Raw genomic sequence first — 22,176 nt, 5'->3', positions numbered from 1 at the left:
TGTGTTTTAATGCTTTTCTACCTGCAGGTGTTTGAGTTTAAATCACGTGCATATTAATGTGAAGGGCCAAGTAGGCAGGGTGCCCAATACTTTGAACTCTGGCAATCCAGAATGTTTTAAAACAGAAGCAAACTCGTGCTTTCTAAAGAAACGTTGAAGTCAAAATTACAAAACAGTTTTTATTTTTATTTGGGTACTTTTATAATACTAACATAACAATAAGATATCAAAGCTAACAATGCCGCAACCGTGTTTATCAGAAGCTGCCAATGTAAACCCACAAGTTCACTGTAGGAAAAACTCACAGCAGCGCCCAGGCTCTGGAAATGTGTAAGGATATGTAAGATATAAATGTTGTAATAAGAATATAATCTAAATGCATTGTACAGGTCTTTCCAGTTTTGAACATTATCAAACCTTTTATTCTTCTTGATTGGCTACTGTCTGGCTATTTTAACGTAATATCTGTTTGTAAATAACAACTAACTTCAGTAAATAACTGTTTAAGAATAGCAGTTAGTGATTTTTAACAGTTCAAAATAAATTAATATAAATTGCTACAAGTAAAATACTAAACACCTTAGTATGAAACAATAATAAAAATAAAAATTTTAAGGTCCAACGCCACCCTAAACAGATAGTTTCATTGATTAGGTAATATTTGGATAATCTTAATTATCCAGAAAAATAATACTTTATTCTGAAATGGCGATCAAACAAATGTAGGTATTTTAAGCCAAGTATGAATGGGGATGAGTGATCTTGTAGTCTTGTTAGTGACTAAGGCCGATATGTTCCTTAGACACAGCTGTTAATTAATAGCCCATACAGCTAATGGCAACTAAGGGACCTACAGTTTATAGTGGAATCCGAACCACATTTTTGCCTTGTAATTAACAAATTGGTTTGGATATATTTCAAAGTTTAAATAAGGTTACAACTCACAAAACAAAAAGTGTAGACAGTCAATGTAGAAGCATTTCCGTTGGAGTATATTTTCTTGATAACCGACATCAGCATTGGCATGAAGATTGCATCTCCAAAACCGAGCAGTAATGCTGAAACAGCTGCTATCCACCATCTGGGAACATCGTTGTAGTAAACGCATTCAATTGGTTGGAAGAAATAACTTTTATGTTTTTGAGACAACTTCACATTGATATATACTAATTACTTAAATAGGTAAAATCTTACACCTAATAATAGATAGTTAAGACTATATTCTAGTTAAAAGCATAAAGATGAACCGTTCAGATGGTGTTTTAGAATTGATATAACCACACTGTCAAAAGATTTATGAAGAATTATTAAAGCGGATTGTAGAACATTCAATCTATTACATTTTTTCAATTAGACTATTCACAATTTACTTGTTAAATTTAAAGTGCTTAACATTACTTGTTCCACTATGCACTTTTTCACTAAGTTTTAAGTTCTACTCACACATTATTTCAAACACCTCTCAATAATAAGGTCAAAATACTTGGAGTCAGATGATTCTAATTTATGCCTAGAAATACATAGATATAAGAAAAGTGTGATTTTTTCTGCATTCATGCAAAATCATGTTTTCCTATTGTAATTGTATATTTCATAACAAGAGAAGAAAGTGGGTCGTTACATATTCGGGAATCAAGCACTTTATTAAATGGTCGGGAATTAGTGATGGACGATACGGGTCAATGTATCGATACTGCGTATCGATTCGTATCGGGACGTGGTGTAGGTATCGATTAGGGATGGACGGGTCCCGAAATTTCGGGAATTTTTCGGGACGGGATTTGGTCCGATCGACGGCGATTTTTCCGCTTCGCGGGTTCCGATAACGCCGTTATTGCGAGCGATAGGTCCGCGAACGCAGGAGACGAAGTCATTTCGACGATTACGCCGTGCCCGCGAGTCATAACGACGATCGGGCTGTGACCACCTACGAGTCATACCGACGATCGCGCCGATACCGCGAGTCATACCGACGATCGCGCCGTGACCGCGAGTCATGACGACGATCGCGCCGTGACCGCGGAGTCATGCTGACGATCGAGCCGTGATCGCGAGTCATACCGACGATAATGCCGTGACCGCGAGTCATACCAACGATAACCCCGTGACCGCGGAGTCATACCGACGATCGCGCCGTGACCGCGAGTCATACCGACGATCATGCCGTGACCGCTAGTCATACCAACGATAACCCCGTGACCACGGAGTCATACAGACGATCGCGCCGTGACCGCGAGTCATGACGACGATCGCGCCGTGACCGCGGAGTCATGATGACGATCGAGCCGTGATCGCGAGTCATACCGACGATAATGCCGTGACCGCGGAATCATACCGACGATCTCGCCGTGACCGCGAGTCATACCAACGATCGCGCCGTGACCGCGAGTCATGACGACGATCGCGCCGTGACCGAGTCATGACGACGATCGCGCCGTGACCGTGAGTCATACAGACGATCACCCCGTGACCCGCGAGTCACAAGTTTCTATAGGTACATGTAAATTGTTACACATTTTTTTGTTTTTATAGATCAGTGCCACAAATGGTTAAAATTGATGTCGTATGTCTTTTTTGGTAACTACAATACAGTACTTTCTTTTTATGTACAGAAAAAAATCCCGTCCCGTCCCGAAAATCGGGAAGGAAATAAAAATCCCGTCCCGTCCCGTCCCGAACTAAAAATTCAATCCCGTCCATCCCTAGTATCGATAAGTGTATCGTATCGTATCCTCATGTATCGATTTTTATCTTTATCGGATAAAATATTGTATCGTATTGTTAATTTATAATTTTTTTAAACATTTAAATATCACAAATATTCAAGCTGCATAGACAAATACTATGTTACTTACAAGCTTGAAAAGAGGGTTAGTGCTTGTAATCTTACCTCAGAAAAGCCGTTTCCTTCCTGTGTCTTTTTATTTGTATCAAACATACATACATAACCTCCAAATGCCGGTAAACCCTCAAATTTGGAAAACATTTTGTTATTGTTTTCCTAGTTTTTACACAGGGATAATTAATTGAACCAAAACGTACTAATAATGATGGTGGGTATGCCACTTACACATTAAATAGTATAATATGGATAATGAGGGTCCCCACTTCCATTAATGGTGGCCCTCCACGGCCGCCTTTAACTACAGGCCGCGGCCTGGTAGAATTGGCAACATCGCAAGTGGTATGTTGTTCAGTGACAGACGTCCCATAAGATAACATGGCAGACAGGTGACATCAGCTCATTAATTCACACTTTAATGATTTAAATTTAAATTTATAAACATAAATTTATTAAAATATTGAAAATAAAACATACAGAATTGAAACCCGAAACAATATGAATTAAAATCTATATCTGTACATTTTTAACCCTTAGAGTGCCAGGCGAGAAATAAAAGTAACGCTCAAAAAATGCCGATGATTTTTCCCGAAGGTCGCGCTAAAAATGCCGAGCGCGATCTGGCGATTTTTAGGTTAAAATTTTGTAAAAATCAAATTTTTGATATTTTGACCAACGAAAATTGATGTATCGCATCTAGTAACTTTCGACTCAATGTTAATATATGGGTTAAAAGAATCCGAGTATCCATTCGGTTGTTATGACAACTGTTCGATCATTACGAAACGTCCGGTCAGCCGGACGTTGGCACTTTTGGCTCGTTCTAAAAACGTCCGGTCGGCCGGACGTCGGCACTTTTGGCTCGTTTTAAAAACGTCTGGTTCCCCGGACGTTGGCACTCAAAGGGTTAAGAGGAGTCAATATTGTCATAGTCCAGTAACCAATCTTTCGTAAATACACAAATAATACCATTAGCTACTTCCAAACAAAAAAAGCTGTTATAACACCACTTGCGACGTTGCCAGTTCGAAGGCCGCGGCCTGGAGTTAAGGCGGCCGTGCCCTAGTTTTGAGGTTTTTTTCAAAACCATAGACTAACCAACACAAGTTTTATCTATGGCAAAACATAGCTGAAAATACATGTTTTATCAGTGTTTTTGAAGATGCAAGGGTAAAATATCAAATTTCCACTACTACTTTTGAGGGGAGGAAGATGGGAAGACAAATTTCTTACCATAAAAATAAGATTTATATTAATATATAAACATTACGATATTCGATACGATATTAGCTATAGGTGTATCGATACGGGCATATCGATACACTCCCACGTATCGATACAAAATATCGATATTTTGAGGTCCTTGTATCGATATCTGTATCGATACGCACATCACTATCGGGAATATGTATAGACCAACTTTCATTCGTGTTTTGAACGTTATTTTTCGCTACACTACAAATTTTCTTAATTTTAAGACATTGGATTTCTTTATTTCAGGTTAGCAACATTACAAAACTCAAAGCATTTTTAGGTTATGCATTCAATTAAATTTTAATATTTACGTTGTATGTACAGTTTTTGTTGTTGAAAATTGAAGCAGTTGACAAAACGATAACAAATCTGGAATCTTTGTTTGTTTACTTCAGCAAAATCCAAAAAAGATAGTAAACATTAGTTTTGCATAGTAAACATTCTTTTTTCAAAGTAAACAATGTAATGATGAATTTTCACAGGTGATTAACATGTAATGAAAACCGGTCATTTATAGTAGTGAAGCAAAAATCTGTGCAAATTTGTCTACTATCTCACTTTTTATTTTGTTATTGTAAGCAGGAGTAGCTATTAATGATTTACTGACCTGCTGCTAATAATTGTAGGTTCATTTGTGGGATGGAATACAGAATCATTTGAGTAGTTGAGAAATGAGAGAAGATACGCGATGCATTCAGAAAATATTCCAATCGCAACAATCACAGACCAAGTTCTACTTCTCAGCAAGGGGTTCACTACAAATAGAAACACCCCTCCTGGAAAATTAAATGAAATAATTTATTACAAATCGAACCTAGCTAATACAATGACTACTGTTCAAAAACCAACTCTATCTGAAGAGATTTTTAATTCTTCGAAACTCTCCTCTATACAAAAAAAGTATCCTTGACAGTAATGAGTAGTAAGTAGTTATTAGCATTCAGCACACTTTTAAATTAATTTGTTTTTGTCTTAGGACGCTAGGCACTAGCCCGGGATTGTTTTTCACATTACTTCAGGCTAGACCTAGGGGTTGCGGCATTATCACTTAGATAAAATCTTTAATCCATTGGGGATTTGGCGGGATTTGAACCCGCTGCTCTAACCACTAGACCAGCTCGCTCCCCCACTTTTAATAGGGGCTATATGGTGAAAGATTTCTGCATACCTTTACTTGGCATTAAGACTGCCATCGTCTTAGATCTCTCAAAGCTTCCAGCGATTGGCTACATGTTTCAAATTGGTACTTATATCTGTAAGCTAGTCATTCAATTCAAGACTGGTGTGCTTTAGTAACTCTGGTAATATATTTTAATTCATTTAAGGGGTGTTATACCAATGCACATGATTGAAAGATTTAATAAGAGGGTTGTCCACTAATTGAGGTCTCTGTTAAGCTAGGTTTGTGTTCAAATGAGCTAGTTATGAATCCGAGTCTAACACTGTATTTTATCCAGTTTCTAGATGGTCCTCACTTTTTTTTGGAGTTCACTCCTGTCATAGTTGCCAGAAAAAATGTTAGGAAAAATCAAGTATTTATCACCTTATGATTAATTTTCACATAACTTTATTAGTTGAATAACATGTGACCACATAAAGACGTAAGTTAAAAGGTTATTCAGTTTACATATTTATTTAGGTCAGAAAATAAAAGCGTTGTTTTACGCTAAACATAAAAATAAAAAAAAGTGTTAAAGTTAAAGTGTTGTTTTAAGCGTGGTTGTAAGGGTTTGGATTTAGGACAGAGTTTAATTCTTTCATTTACCTAGAATTTCTCCAATTCCAGAACAAAGTCCTGTTATAGTGACCAATTGGTTGGCTGGAAATCCATCAGAGTAGGATGTGAAACCTACCGCTGCACCAAATATTCCAGATAGGTAGGACAATTGTACACCTAAATCAGTTTAGAACACATGGTGATTATAAAAAATAAACCACTTTGTTGGTCAAATACAGGCACAGCTATGTTTTAATTACAAGGAGAATTTATGGAACTTAAATTTTCAGAGAGTAGATACTGTATCAAGTTTCCTCATAGGTGGAACATTTTCAATATATCACCAAGTTTCAATATACATCAAGTTCACATGTAGATGTAATGAGTCTGTCTTATATTTGAGTGCGGACCAATTACTTCAAAGAGTTAGCCGAGCAATATACTATCAGTTGCAGCAACAATCCTTTCTCTTAACTGCCAAAGAAGGGAGAGGCATAACAAACACTTTCAAATAATCCTTCAGATAGACAGCACAAGGAATAAAATCTGAGTTACCCGGAGAACATCGCAACTTTGGGTTGCTTTGCTGATATCAGCTGGTACGGCCAATCCTGCACAGCATTTTGGAAGATTCTTACCAATATATTCCCTTGCATTACGGTGCCAGTAGATTGTATGAAAACATGTTCAGCTCTTTGCTCTTTCAATGATCTGGCTTCGGTCTGAGACATATGTGCGTTCAACAGAGTTTGTGTGTAATTGATAGGTAAGTGTACTCATCCAAATCACCGAATTACATTAGAATGCTGAAAAAGTGGCCTGATACTTCCCCTTTTTGACCCTATCTTACCTGTTTCCACTATCATCGCAATGGTTCTACCCAAAAATTTGGAACTCCAGAATGTGCCGAATTATACCTACTAACCACAATACAGGAACATAGGAATCAACATGGTCATCTCCTTCGTCTTAGCCACTGCCCAGGATTGCTTCATGACTTCCAGAGCAGATCCTTGATATCCGCTGTTCTCCTTGATGTAGGCAGGTGATGGCAAGAGTGTTGACATTATTGCCGCAAAGACAGTCAGTCCTAACAGACCAAACAACACAGATGTTCGGGTCTTTTCGTCAATCACAGTCTTTCCCTCAAAGCAGAAGTACACGAACACATTTCCGTAAATCATTCTGTAACATTTATTTAATTGAATTATATAATTATACTCTGTTCATACCCCTTTTTATGATTGAATTTTCCTCGTTCAGGATGTGATTACTGTACAAACTATTTTCAATGTAGTGTACATAAGATATTTAAACATCTTTTTATTGAATTTGGAAAACTCCATAGGTGCTTTTTATAATTTTTTTTAAACAATGAACTATCTCAAATCTTTCTGATTACACTACTGATGATTATTGCCATCTTCAGTTACAGGGTAGTTCTATCCTGTAGCACAATATAAGAGACCAGAGTTAAAGTTAAGCCGGTGACAAATACACAATAGCTATATAAACAATATTTTGGAGCAGTTTCTTCTTTCATTCGACATCTCCTTATAATTAAAGACTGGCAAAATTTTCATTTGCAGTAATTACCCAAAGTTAAGAGTATAACCTTACCAATGCTTAATAACACATACACCTTATAATAGTCCTCCTTTCTGTACTCTAAGGTATTATATTCACAATTATACTATTCCAGAGGTTAAATACCTTCTTGCCAATGTAATCCTTGGTCTGAATGGCAACTGGTTTCCATACTCTTAGGGTATCATTATCAAGCCCTATGGTTGTCGCTCCTAGGAGGTCAAGAAGTCTTCAAAACACATACACAAAAGTGAAACACAAATATTAATAAACGTTACAAAAAATACTGTATAGCCACACAACTAAGATTCGCTGCGCGGTTGTGGGTTCAGGGTGTAGGTCTAGGGCTTGATAATGACACCTCAAGAGTCTCAAAACCGGTCGCCATTCAGACAACGAAGAATTACATTGGCAACAAGATATTTAACCTCTAGAATAGTAGACTATAAAATTGTTAGGTAAAGTAGTCAACACCTAAAAAATTTAGAATACCGTATTTATTGATGGTCACTGATCTAAGCTTAGTTTGGTTCTCTTCTTTTACTCTACAATTTTTTTCAAATTAGGCTCAAATACAAACGAGGAATGGCAGATCCCAGAGAATATAGCGGTGTTGCGGCCGATGGTTGCTGAAGTAGAGTTGTACATGATGTAGACAGCCTGGGAGGTCCACAGCACGGCTGCTGATCCTCCAATACACACGGAACTGAAGTAGACGAACCAACTCTGCTGTTGTAGGAGTGCCACAAGGGGTACGCTGGGACAACATTCACAGAGTGTTACAAAATAAGTCAAGATTTAAAAGCTATTAATATATACTAAAAAGATCTCCCTCTTAAATCTCCATATTGTTGCTCATGCTCGTAGGATTATAATATCTGCGATCGCGGCAACATCCATTGTAAGTAGGCTACTCACGATCCTGCCAACATTCATGTTGACTTTTACAATTACAACGAATCCCGTCAGTAAGGAAACAATCTTTATCATGTTCATTGATCGTGATATTTTACTTGACACGAGAAAGGATAAACAAAATTTACCAAGACATAATATTTTTTGTGTGTTCTTCCCCACAGCGCGGGGCCTGTGCAACCGCATCTTTCCCACATGCTTAAGGCCGGCTCTGGTTTGTTGACTACATCAAGAAGGCAGCATCATGACCTAACAAATATTCTAGGTCAAATACAACATCTGATTGCGTGTAATTACGGTACAGTAGATCTTATTTTCTCTTTACGTTTTTCTGATGAGATAAACAACAGATGTTTATGTGCATCTAGGTCTGAAACACAATATTTTTAAGCTTCTTGTTGAATATGTATATGTGGATATACATTATACTTAAATAGCTTGAAGAACGAATAAATAGCTTATTTTAGATTTTGTTTAATTTAACGTAGTTGCATTGACCTATCTCAGATCAGAGTGAGTTGTTAAATTAGTGATTCCTGTTGTACTGTTTAAACAAACCAAACTTTAATATTTACTTATCATTGACTTTTAAACCATATAAATTAACAATCGATAGAAAATAAAAGGCAAAATAACACTTTTACAATGATTAACATAATATGAGTGGCTCATGGCTCATTTACCTCGTTATAATGAAATACAAAATGTTCCACACCTAGTCCTTGTAGAAGAGGTGAATGCTCTTAAATCTTAGATTTTCTTACAATAACAAATTTGATTAATTTGTGCAAAGTGTTATAGGAATTATCAATAAATTGAATAATTTAAACGGAAATTATCAAAAAGTAGCCCAGAGATTTTGAATTCATCTTTTGTTGCGATCGTGGGATGACTGAGCATCCGCTGCATTCTTTCAAGTCTAGTTTGATATTTTTGAAACCAACCATTTATGGTCCTTACAATTCTAAACGAAATAGTGCACCCCCACTACTAATGGTGCTGTAAAAACTACGGTTCAAAAATTATTGCAACTTTTGTGATTTTCCCTATAAAATAATAAATAAAATATTATAGCTACTCCCATTACATACCCATGATTAATGGTTGTTGATAACTTGACAAGCTAATGTGAGAAAGTATATGTCAGATTGGTGATACCGTTTATCTAATAACAATTTGGCGACAGCTGGTCCATATAGATGCGATATCTAGTTCAGTATCCCAAATTCAAAGAAGTGTTACAATAGTTACCAATATCCAACAGATCCTAACGCCAGTGCCCATTTTGGTCCAATTACATTAACAATTGGTGGAACAAACCAAATAAACACAGCAAAAGATGTGTATAATAGTAACAAATTGGTATAGCCATCCCCTTTGAATCCAATTACTTCCTGTTGTATACTGTGTATTAGAATTTCCTGAAATTCACAAAAAGAATTGTCAAGATGATATATATCATAAATGATTCATCTTATAAAATCATATAGTAGTACATCACTAGGGCCTAAAGTGACTCTTTTTGACCAGAGGTCAAGTTTTGCGATCGAGGCGAAGCCGAGGTTGGAAAATGAGTGAGGGTTAAAAGTAACTTTTTGCCCGTGTGGTGAACTATATTTTTCGTGATATTGCACCATTATTTGAACAAACTGTTACAAAACTTCATTTAGAGTAATCTCTAAAAACTACTTCTAACTTGTTAGTTTAATTTGCTAACAGAAACAATCAGCTGTTTAGTAAGTGATTCAATCGGTTTGTCTATTACAATTGTGTTACAGTGTGTAGTTAGTTGAAACAGCTGGAAAAATTCTTTAATTTTTTGTAAATGTGAATACTGATAAGGTTATCATGGGAATCTACAGAGCTACTGGGGCTGAGTCCAAAAGGATCTTTGAGATAAGAGTATGTCAGAATCAGAATCAGAATCAGTTTTAAGTTTGAATGAGTTTAAAAGAGTCAACTCAAAGATTACCGGTGTGTAACTCAGACCATATTTATCTTCGTTATTGATAAACCTAAAGCATTCCAGCCGGTTTTCTCCTTCTCAAAATGCCTCGCTGTACAGGCAACACAGGTCATTGATAGAGGGCCTATGGTGTACGGAAAGTCGTTTTAGGGTAGTGTTAGGGCGCATTTGTAACCTAATAGTTGAGATTGTCCAGGGTCAGGTGCTGACTGTGATGAGTTAAGCCTATTTCACGCCACTGTTTTGTAGCTGCGGTCGTTATCAAGATTACGCCTCCTGTTTATGTTTCGTTGTCGTCGCGTCGGATGCATTTAAAAGAAAAAACAACAAATAAACAAATTATAGCTACACTAAACAACAATAAATGCACAAATTTAAGTTACAATCATGCTAACACGATCCGCCATAGCGTCACAAAACAACGATAAATACACAAATTTAAGGTACAACCATACTAACACGATTCGTCTTAGGTCAAAAGGGGTTTGTTAGGTTTCGGTTATGTTTACACAAACTCTTCATGTACCGGTAGCGTATTAATTACCGGTATATAGATAGTTGGAAAAACAGAGAAGAGTAACTTAGATCTTTCGATGGCGCTGAAACATCTACTTAACTTCCTTGAATCAGTGACAAACTCTGACGTGCATATTTCTTGCTGAATATTTAATGAATGTGCTGGGAAATTAAATAGTTCGTTCAGTGTAAAACGAAGTGAAATTAAATGACCTGTGTTATTACTGTTGTTGTGTTATGTTGTGACCTGTGTTGTTACTGACAACAATCAGTTGTTTCTTTTGACCAGAATCAACTATTAATGTTCAAGGGACGCCTCGGTCCATATTCATGAAACTGTAAATGTAAACTGTAAATGTTTACTTTATTTGTAAAGTGAAAATGAGTTGTCTGATTAAGTAGGCCTACTAGATTTCATAGTTGTTTAGTCCGTTTAGTCTTCTTGAATATCTTTCACATGTAAACAAAACATTATTAAACTTGATTTTGTCCAGCGTTCAGTAACCTATTCTATGGATAGAATCCTAAAAGCTAAAATCCATGTTAAAAATTGATTAATTCTGAAGTAAAACTTACTTACAAATTAAATTGTTAAAAAGTATCAGTTACGATGATTAAAATTTAAAAACACTTACCTCCAAATTCGATAAAGTGTAAAATGCTGAATACAATAACATAAATATGATTCCTAAAATTATAGAGTTCAGTATTTCTTTAGTGGTTGGTTTCATATTTAGTCACTCAAACAAATAAATAGACAAACGGTAACCACACTGCAGTATCAATAATAACTGAATCATTTGTCAACAGTTCCCGCTAGTGTCAACACTTGACCAATCAGAATTTAAGTCAACCACTTGAGGCTTGCTGACATCAAGAGTTCATTTCTGTTGGATTTTCCTACTACAAATTGAGGGTAATAGAGATTCATATCTACTTGTATATTTCAATCGCTAACTTGAATAGCTCAATCGCTCAAGTAACATATCAATTTATTTGTTGTAGTCTCTAATGTATATTAGTAAAAAAATTATTAACAGAATGAAAATAATCAAAATTATGTTATGAAATATGAAATATTATATTTTTGCTTTTTGTTATCATCTTTTGAAAATAACTAAAATGTGGTCAAATTGTCTACAAGCCCAAGCTTATAGACATGAATGAAGCCAACAAATTCATTATATTAGACAAAAATTTATCCTATTCAAAAGTTTGCTTACTTCTGCTTTCTATGCCCATTTTGATTGTAACCCACTTATATTTCTAAATCATTCCAACACAAATGTATCTAAAATTATTTGGAGGGTTTCGGGAGATTTCAAAATTTTGGGAGAACTAGATAGAACAGTTTAGCCTATTTTGAAAAGTTACCTGAAAAAATATCAAGTGCTGACCAAATTAATGAATATAATAAGTTTAAACAACGAAGAGTTTCACTGTATAACCTTGAGCCTGTGTGAATTTTTTCTCTTCTCGGTTTTTTCGTAAAACTCTTGTAGACACACCCCTCCCATCGGCTATTTTTGTCAACCAACCTGTAGACTTTGCACTCATCGACTTCTATTCATTCTATCTATGCAAATCCGTAAGGGGAAGGAGAAATAAAGATGCATTTGGTCATAAGTTAGTTATATTTACCATTATGTACAGTCACTATAAACATCTAATATAGACTTTAAGCAGATTGAAAATAGATTTATGCAAATAAAAAATAGGAAATTATTGGAAAAAGATAACATTAAAAGGTTAAATTTCTAATGTATGCTTTAATTTGAGTTTGGATAGATTTTTCTTATGTAATGATGGGAAAAAACATTTAAAACCTTTCTTTACCTTAAGTAGACATTTTTGGTCAAATTTTGCCAAAATTATGTTAAAATGTTATACATACTTCTTTTTCATTCAGGTTGAGACATTAGGATCTCGGAATAAAAATGGATTTCAAAAAGTATTATTTGACTAAACTCTATGAAGTATTTTTTTTTACATATTTTTAAGCTATAATGCCAACGAAAGTTTTTAAAACAAATTTTACAGCAGTATTTTATAAAATTTAACTGCCAGACCTGTTAGGATCTACCTTATCTAAAAAAAAAAATCTTTTTATAAACCAAGACAATGAGATTTGGATTTAAATTCAAATAATTTGAACTTATAAAATATATGTAATACATTTTTATAATTTTTTTTGTTATTTATCTCATCTGGGGCCCATTTCATAATAAAGTACAAACTAATATTATTAGTAAATCAGCTGATCGCCCAATGCAAATCTTATGGAAATTACAAGTTACAAGTTGTAAACTTGTAACTTGTAGTTTATTATGAAATGGGCCCCAGGGATTGTTTTACTCTTAGTAAAATATGTCATAAAACTCTTCAGCATTTCTCATCCTGAAACTTACAATTTAAAAAATTTAAATTATTTATAAAGTTACTAGGCACCTTAATTGTTGCAATTGCTTTATAGTCCGGGTGAGTTAATACTCGATGACAAAAGTAAATATTTGGAAAATTTCTTATTGCTTAGTGAATATTTCTTACTGAAACATTTACAGATAAGTTGGAAGGGTAATTTGTTACAAATTGTTATCAAGGATAATATTACAAAGAATGAAGTTCTATTAGGTTTGAACAGTTTTATATATTTAAAAATAAAAATCAATTACAACAATCGTCGAAAAAGTTTGGGGCTGGTAATATGATTTAGTTTACTTTTGAAGAGTTTCATACCTAAATAAAATTTAGGGACTTTTGCTTAGAAAAAATTAGAAATGTATAATGCTCCAATTGATTATAATGAAGATACACAGCTTTGACAATTAATTGTAAAAAATACACTAAAAAATACATTTCAAACTGTGTGTAAGTCAATAAAAATATTCAAAGCTGCAAAAACAAACTTTTAAAGGCATATTTGCAAATATTATTATACCCGACATATAATTTCTTACATTCCAAAATATTTATTACAATTCAGAATAAACCATTACATATTACAAGTAAATGATTAATTGTTAACAGTTTGTGATACATTGTTAAAACTTCTGAATAAAATAATTAAAAGAATTTCTAGAAACAGATGCTTGTAATAATACCTTCTCACATGATTGTCGATTTGATGTCAACAAGTCTAATCCTGAATCATTGTATTCACTAATCATTGGTAAGGCAAAATTAAACTGACTTTAAAACAACATTTTATAGGCAACAATACATTTTTCACCACACTATCATGTTTTTGGCTGTATTACATACGTTAATTGGTGGCCGAAAGTTACGTTTTGCTGGCGATGCCAGCTGTCCATAATTTGGGGACCGAGCAGGTTTTTACAGGCCGGGGCCGCAAAATCAGCTGTCCGCTTACTTACTTAAAACTTGAATGCATTTTAAATACATAATCAAAATCCATAGCATTTCAATAGAATTGTGTTATTGTCACCGTTGCCTAGCAACTATATATTTTTATTTTTGCTGATTCCTCAAATTATTTCTTCACATAACCTTAAAGTTGTAGTTGTGTTGACTATCAGTGTGCATTATTATTGTGGTGAATAGTGGTAATAGGGTATAGTGTGGTGAAAAATAGCGTTCGTACCGCGGACCGAAATGGTTTTGCGGCTCTCGATCGATTTAAGTTCTCGACTTCGTCTCGAACTTAAAAACTATCTCGAGCCGGCAAAACCTCATTTTCGGCCCTAGGTACGAAATATACTATTTTTTTGCTCCCTCATAGGATTTTATTCTGAGAACAGATAGAAAGGATTAGCACAACTGGTCTACATAGATGTTTCTTATAAGACAAATAACAGAAACAGCTGCTTTTCTATTTAATATTTATTGAACATCACAATTTTAATATACTATCCGGACAAAACTAGATTTCCCAAAGTATAAAAATTACAATAACAATATTTGTTGTTAATACATAAAATCACTAATTTTTCCGCAAGTTCATTTCATTTCACAAGGAAAATAAGCCCAAGAACAACAAATAATTTTTTTTTTAGTCTGCACCATCATCATAGAGAAGGATTAGGCCTAGTTTATGTAGAGATTCAACAAAATTTAAAAGTGTAAAATGGTAACAGAATTCTTTAGGATAGTAAAATGGAAACAGTTTCCGGCATTATATATTCTGTATTATTGAAATATTTTTATAAGAAACTAACTAATAAATAATTTACAAATAGAAAAGACTATAAGAACACTTCATAAAATTGTATTTCAACAGTAATTATTGTTGTCGTTACAATAACTAGTAATGAGATTATATTACATAGAATTTGCACCAAGACGGTTATTAAAAATATTCAAATCTTTCAGACTCTATACAATGTCTACTTTTCACTAAATATTTAACTCCATACTTTTAATATACATCCAATATTTAACATTGTCCTAATTAAAGCTAAATGCCCTAAATTTAATTTGATTTCAGATGGAAGAACCTGTTTTCATACAGGAATCCACGTTAACACTAATATCAAACGTATTTTCCTTAGGAATTTATATTGTGCAATCTAACTTAACAAAGCGAACATATCAAAACTAAATTTACACGTTATATAACATTATCAATTTACAAATACTAAAATATCCGTGATATCTACAATAACCGTATTACACATATATACATGTTTGTAAACAAAATTTAAATTAATATCACACAAAATATTAAAACTATTGTTGCATCGTAGAACTAAACACAATGGTAGGCTGGGTTGGAATGATAAAATGATCAATAGACCGGTGAAAGGTCTAGGGTTAGGTTGCGGATCGCGTTGTTGCGACTTGTGCGCGACGACTTGATGATCTGAATGACCATCGTCTTACAGTCGTGGCAGACGATCATCTCTAGACCCTTCAATTTTTCAGCCTTCTCCTCGGGTCGACCTAGCGTCTTTGAGCGGGTGAATCGTCTGTGGACAAGAATAAAGTGTAAAAACATCGCTCATGATTGATCAGTGACTTTATATCAGAATTATCAGATGATTGAGTCATCTTTAGGACTTCACACTCGTTATACCTAATACAAAGTAAACCAAGGAACTTCTTGGAGCCCCAAGTCAAGTGTAGAGAGAGAGTTCCAACGCTTAGGAATTCTCTTTTTCCCCCTGGATACAAAAAGTTATGTTTTTTTATGTGTCTTCTGCACGTTCTATATCATACTTCTGTATATCTTCTAAGGTAAGCTAGCAGCTATCTTCTTTTGCAGCATTTTTATGTCCTTCAAATATGGTACATCTTGGTTTGATGTTTTATATAATAATTTTCTTTATTAAATTGGTTTTAAATCTTAAAAAAAGAACAAGAATATGGCTGGACTGCTACCCTGCAAAGGTTTTACTACTGTATTTTATTTTTGACATATTAAGAGTTAATATGACAACATGAATTTGTTTTTTTTTAATTCATTATGTTATTTTGTGGGGTGTAGAGCCGCACAGGATCACTAAAGTCGGGACCACGTAAGTTTGCAGTTGGTGGCAGCCAATCACAAGACAAAGGCTAGTGGGACGTTGCCACATTGCCCGTTGACAACACTAATTAAAATATACCAAGCAATATTTTCAAATCAGCTGGTATTATTAGATTTGGCAACACTGCACGGTTCTCATTGGTTCATTCAAAACCACATGGTAAATAGGCTCCTCCCTTAACTGCAAACTTACGTGGTCCCGACTGTAGTAATGTAATAGGATAAATAATACCATTACTAAAGTGTCATCTATTACCTTGGTAATAGATTACTGAGGATACCCTACCCTATTATTTTAATGTCATCTGAACTGTGTTTAATAACGTAATAACTAAATGTCTCCTTATAAAATGACGACTATTGCAAAATAATATAGTCTCTTGGTACAATTATTTTTGTAACGTCGTCTGAACTGTTAGGACGAGCGAGTGAAGTAAAACTGCCTGCTTGCTATCACAATCGACCTTAAACGTCCTTCACGAGGGAGTAATAGGTGACAAAAATGATTATTATTTCACCTATTACCAAATAGCTAAGGAACGTTCTTCACCATAGAAGAGTAACGGTAGATTCTAAGTAGATGGGATGTCTACATATTGGTACCTGAGAGTGCCGGTGGGTGTAGACATGGTGCTGATGGGAGGAAGACTCATATGTCCGGAGTCTGATATCATACTGGTAGACATCTGGCTGGGCGGGGCCGAGCGGTTCATCTTGGGACTGGAGGGAGCGCTGCCTACAGCCTTGCGGTCCGGAACCACTAGTCTGTTGTAGAGCGCACGAGGGAACGAGTCGTCTGAGTCCGGAGATAGCAGTCCGGGACTCAACGCCACCACCGGTACATGAGAGAAGTGCTCTGTTGGTATCCTCATCTGCAACATTGTGACAGGAGTCAGGATAAATGGGTAACTAAGTCAAATGTATGAATTTGGAAATTTAGTGTGTCCTAATGTAGTAGAACCCATGATATCCGGCCTCAGTTTATTCGGGCCCTTCCAAGAAATTTTTTTCTCATTGCTTACAGACATGTAGACGCAAGCACTAGTTTTTGTGACTTGAGCTATCTCACTGTAGGCCAAACCTCTGAACAGTTGGTTGAGTATTTCCAAAACGGGGTTAGTGTAGTACATTAATTGTTGTATTTTGTAAGAACAAAATTGATAAGAAATTTGTGTCCCATTTAAGTCCTTTAAGAACTTCATCTCAATTTATTGTTATTTTAACTTTCATCATTATTGAATAGTTTTTAGATATCTGGAATCATTTTTTTGTTTGTTTATTATTTAACAACTTTAACCTGCAAATAAATTTCTTCTTTTTTTCTTTTTGTTCTTCTACAAAACCTGTGTACTTCTAAAAATAATCCCTGGACAGACTTGAACAATACAAAAGACTACATATATTGATTACACTTTATTATCAGGTACGAATTGTCTTTTTTATAGTAGTAGAGCCAATTCATATGGTAGTAGTTGGCCAGAGTTTATCTGGCCAAATCGTTATCCGGCCAGAGGCTTGGTCCCGTGGAGGCCGAATCTGACCCAACTAATATTCATGCTCTGACTCATCTGAAGCCAGTTTTGAGGAGTACTTGTCTTCTGGACCTGGTTATAATTTTATCAACTACATTCTCCTCTTGTATTCTAATTGTTAGAGAATAAGAAAATAAGTGGCTGATTAACACACTCTTACAATATGTCAATAAATTCCATTTAAAAGTAGCACAGCCAAGTAGAGCCAAGTATGCAAAAACTAATTGAAGCATTAAGCAAGACCCTCTTTCTAAAACATGTTGAATAAGTTTAAAGGATTTACAGAGACGATATCATAAGAATAAGCACAGAGTGACTGAAAACTGGGGGGAAAACACATGATTTTGTGTGTTAAGTACCCTAGTCATAATAGACCTTAACTGCCAGAACAACCTAAATTACTTCATAACCTTTATCATGAAATCTTAACTGACAAATTTAAACATTTTCTGAAGAAATCTTAATTCAAATTATAGTTTTAATTATCACTGACCTTTGAATAACATTTGCAGCAGACAGTTCGTTTACACAGCTTGCAAATCTGGCCCCAAGGTCCAAATATGCTGAATCTGGTTTTCATACACAGGAAACATACCTGTAAGGATAGATAATATGTATAATCAAATAAAACATTAATAAAAAAATCAATTAATACCTTCTTATTGATTTCAGCACGCTGTACAGAAATCATCACTTTTGGCAATGTCCAAACCATCCACTCATGGACATGTAGTAGTTGACTTTTTATTTGACTAATTTTGAGTCAGGTGAATCAATGAAGCAAACATATATAGTCCTAGGTTTACATGTCCTTAAGCAAAAAATAAAAGATTAAGGAACTCTTTGTTTAACATCCAGCGTTCCTTTGAAATTCTCACTACCTAAGTTTTACATATACCTTGAGACCTTATGTGTGAGAACATTAAGTAGAAGATATATTTTGTAGTGTCATTTTTATATCTTTTTCCACTCTAAGCCCACTGAACTCTCTTTATACCTACCTAAGTTGCCAAACCCGATAATTTGCGTGTAGCGAGCTGGTCCCTGAGGGCCCGGGTACAAATCCCGCCAAACACCAAGCGAAAGCTCATTTCATTGTTAGCTTATTTCATTTTATATGTGAATGCCACAACCCCTAGGGAAAGCTGGAAGTAATGTGAAAAACAATCCAGGGCTAGAGCTTTGACCACTAGGAACAAAAATAACCAATAAAACCCCAAACATTATTTTTTAAAGTTATGATTTGATTAAATATCCATGTAGGTAATTTAGGTAAACTTACTTTCCGTTTCTCTGCGTCCTCCTTGACATGTCCCTCGACTGGAAGACTTTCCAGCTCTGCCTTAGTCAAGACGCTGCGAATGTGAACAATCTCCTCCAGTGTTAGAGACAGACACTCCTCCTGCCATGTCTTCTGCAAGTACAAGAGATACAGGTAAACAACTAAGGCAACAGAATGTGAACAATCTCCTCCAGTGTTAGAGACAGACACTCCTCCTGCCAAGTCTTCTGCAAGTACAAGAGATACAGGTAAATAACTAAGGCAACAGAATGTGAACAATCTCCTCCAGTGTTAGAGACAGACACTCTTCCTGCCACGTCTTCTGCAAGTACAAGAGATACAGGTAAACAACTAAGGCAACAGAATGTGAACAATCTCCTCCAGTGTTAGAGACAGACACTCCTCCTGCCAAGTCTTCTGCAAGTACAAGAGATACAGGTAAACAACTAAGGCAACAGAATGTGAACAATCTCCTCCAGTGTTAGAGACAGACACTCCTCCTGCCATGTCTTCTGCAAGTACAAGAGATACAGGTAAACAACTAAGGCAACAGAATGTGAACAATCTCCTCCAGAGTTAGAGACAGACACTCCTCCTGCCAAGTCTTCTGCAAGTACAAGAGATACAGGTAAACAACTAAGGCAACAGAATGTGAACAATCTCCTCTAGTGTTAGAGACAGACACTCCTCCTGCCATGTCTTCTGCAAGTACAAGAGATACAGGTAAATAACTAAGGCAACAGAATGTGAACAATCTCCTCCAGTGTTAGAGACAGACACTCCTCCTGCCATGTCTTCTGCAAGTACAAGAGATACAGGTAAACAACTAAGGCAACAGAATGTGAACAATCTCCTCCAGTGTTAGAGACAGACACTCCTCCTGCCAAGTCTTCTGCAAGTACAAGAGATACAGGTAAACAACTAAGGCAACAGAATGTGAACAATCTCCTCCAGTGTTAGAGACAGCTGCCATGTCTTCTGCAAGTACAAGAGATACAGGTAAATAACTAAGGCAACAGAATGTGAACAATCTCCTCCAGTGTTAGAGACAGACACTCCTCCTGCCATGTCTTCTGCAAGTACAAGAGATACAGGTAAACAACTAAGGCAACAGAATGTGAACAATCTCCTCCAGTGTTAGAGACAGACACTCCTCCTGCCATGTCTTCTGCAAGTACAAGAGATACAGGTAAACAACTAAGGCAACAGAATGTGAACAATCTCCTCCAGTGTTAGAGACAGACACTCCTCCTGCCATGTCTTCTGCAAGTACAAGAGATACAGGTAAATAACTAAGGCAACAGAATGTGAACAATCTCCTCCAGTGTTAGAGACAGACACTCCTCCTGCCATGTCTTCTGCAAATACAAGAGATACAGGTAAACAACTAAGGCAACAGAATGTGAACAATCTCCTCCAGTGTTAGAGACAGACACTCCTCCTGCCATGTCTTCTGCAAGTACAAGAGATACAGGTAAACAACTAAGGCAACAGAATGTGAACAATCTCCTCCAGTGTTAGAGACAGACACTCCTCCTGCCATGTCTTCTGCAAGTACAAGAGATACAGGTAAACAACTAAGGCAACAGAATGTGAACAATCTCCTCCAGTGTTAGAGACAGACACTCCTCCTGCCATGTCTTCTGCAAGTACAAGAGATACAGGTAAACAACTAAGGCAACATTTATTTAACAGTTTTGATTTTTTAGTGGTGGTTTACGCAACGATCGTGTAAAGGTAGTCTTTATAACACGAGCTTTGGCGAGTGCCTTAAAAACTTCTACGAGTGTCGTAAAGGCTAATTACGCGAGTTGTTCACACTATTTACTTTACCTACGACTGTATTTCTCTAGAACTAAGTTATCTGACATCTTAAAAATTTTTCAATAAGCCTTCCTGCAACTGTTGGTTAGCAAATTGTTTAGTACACCTTAGGTTAAAAAATGTGTAAGTTTCTGGCAGAAATCCGCAGATCATAACAAAATTGATTTACTAGCTGTAACGATACAAATGCTGTCCACACAAGTGCTCTAAAGTAAGTTAACAAAGTGAATCTTTTCAATTCTTAAAATTGAATTGAAAATACTAGTTTAAAAATGGTTGTAGGTAAGTGATTTTATATTTTGTTTACTTTTAATCATTAATGTCATCTTTGTTGCTGAAACTTAAAATAAAGTGTATCACAAAATCTGCACAATGCTCTGGACCGCATACTCTAAGTATGCCCTCTCCTGTCTTTAAAACTTGTGTGATTTCTCAAAGATTAAATGAAGAAGACTGGGACAAACAGTTTTATATTTGATTGAAAAAAAAAAAAAAAAAATACAAAACTAGTATGTCTCAACTGAACAACTGTTGATATCATTATTGATTTCTAGAATTTCTTATAGTTAATTAAATAATGATAATGATCAAATATTTTGTTGAAACAAGTATAACAGCATTTTTAGTAGCAAGGAATTAACTTGTTTATTTAGTTGGTAATTTTCAGAGTATAATTTGTAACCTTAATTCTAAATGTTAAACCTAACCTAAAACGTATAAGGTTAAGTTTACATTTTAATTGATAAATCAAGAATAAAAACAAAAATTGATAAAGAAGCGGTCTATCTACTCACCTTTGCAATTGTTATAGGCATTGGTAATGCAACCGATTAAATATAAATTCATACGAGAAAAACTGTCTGAAAGCATCAATGAACCAATGGTAGTGGCAGAAAGACTGAAGGGGAGGGAGTGAAAAGTGGGTGGTGGGAGGGCAATTCTGAGTCACAAGGGAAGTACAGTCTGAGCAAGGAGTGTTCTGCCTACCAACCAGTGGAGGGCTTCTCTAAATCAATTCTGTGAATGTACACTTTTGAGAGCTTCAAAATGTCAAATTGGCCATTCCCCAATGGGAATTGACTGATTGATTTTGATGAAGGGAAATTGTCTTTGACTGTCAATTTCAATTAATTTCCCTGTCAACTGGAATGGCTCTGCTGCCAAAGTAAGGTTCCCATAAGAGTAAAGAATAACACAAGTTTTACTTAACTAGGAATTGTATAAGATGATCTGAAATCGTGGATAAATAATAAAAA

The 22,176-nt window shown here is 35.4% G+C and overlaps 2 protein-coding genes across 4 annotated transcripts in view; both read right to left on the bottom strand.

The window, feature by feature from the left end:
• Nucleotides 1–185: 185 nt before the first annotated feature.
• LOC129000513 (UNC93-like protein MFSD11) lies at nucleotides 186–11,593 on the bottom strand. The gene is made up of 8 exons (XM_054427476.1): nucleotides 11,433–11,593; nucleotides 9,567–9,736; nucleotides 7,981–8,157; nucleotides 6,739–6,998; nucleotides 5,862–5,990; nucleotides 4,704–4,872; nucleotides 946–1,081; nucleotides 186–320 (listed from the first exon to the last, which is right to left on the bottom strand). Exons 1-8 carry the CDS (start codon nucleotides 11,526–11,528, stop codon nucleotides 186–188), a joined length of 1,272 nt encoding a protein of 423 aa, XP_054283451.1. The 5' UTR covers nucleotides 11,529–11,593.
• Nucleotides 11,594–14,622: 3,029 nt separating this feature from the next.
• Nucleotides 14,623–22,176, bottom strand: part of LOC128999463 (protein spire-like) — a 205,204-nt gene continuing 197,650 nt past the window's right edge. For all 3 annotated transcript variants that reach the window (XM_054426000.1, XM_054426002.1, XM_054426001.1), the window contains 4 exons: nucleotides 19,097–19,228; nucleotides 18,308–18,409; nucleotides 16,886–17,154; nucleotides 14,623–15,722 (listed from right to left, as the gene is read on the bottom strand). In XM_054426000.1, coding sequence (XP_054281975.1) covers nucleotides 15,542–15,722; nucleotides 16,886–17,154; nucleotides 18,308–18,409; nucleotides 19,097–19,228 — 684 coding nt within the window. In that variant the 3' untranslated portion in view covers nucleotides 14,623–15,541. The remainder of the gene's footprint in view (nucleotides 15,723–16,885; nucleotides 17,155–18,307; nucleotides 18,410–19,096; nucleotides 19,229–22,176) is intronic.

The sequence above is a fragment of the Macrosteles quadrilineatus genome, unplaced genomic scaffold (genome assembly GCF_028750875.1).
Source record: "Macrosteles quadrilineatus isolate MER2022 unplaced genomic scaffold, UCM_ALF_1.0 Scaffold_8__2_contigs__length_117827958, whole genome shotgun sequence".
NCBI classification, from domain to species: domain Eukaryota; kingdom Metazoa; phylum Arthropoda; class Insecta; order Hemiptera; family Cicadellidae; genus Macrosteles; species Macrosteles quadrilineatus.
Note: the sequence above shows the minus strand (reverse complement) of the source record. Positions and strands in the feature narration are given on the sequence as shown.

Bases quoted from the DNA above. Each gene is read 5' to 3' on its own strand.
- LOC129000513 (XM_054427476.1), bottom strand. From the start codon at position 11,528: ATGAAACCAACCACTAAAGAAATACTGAACTCTATAATTTTAGGAATC. The intron at 6,999-7,980 runs GTTTGTATTTGA...TAAATGTTACAG, and splicing joins TCTGGGATCTGCCATTCCTC to AATGATTTACGGAAATGTGT. The intron at 5,991-6,738 runs GTTAGTAGGTAT...AAACTGATTTAG, and splicing joins TCCTATGTTCCTGTATTGTG to GTGTACAATTGTCCTACCTA.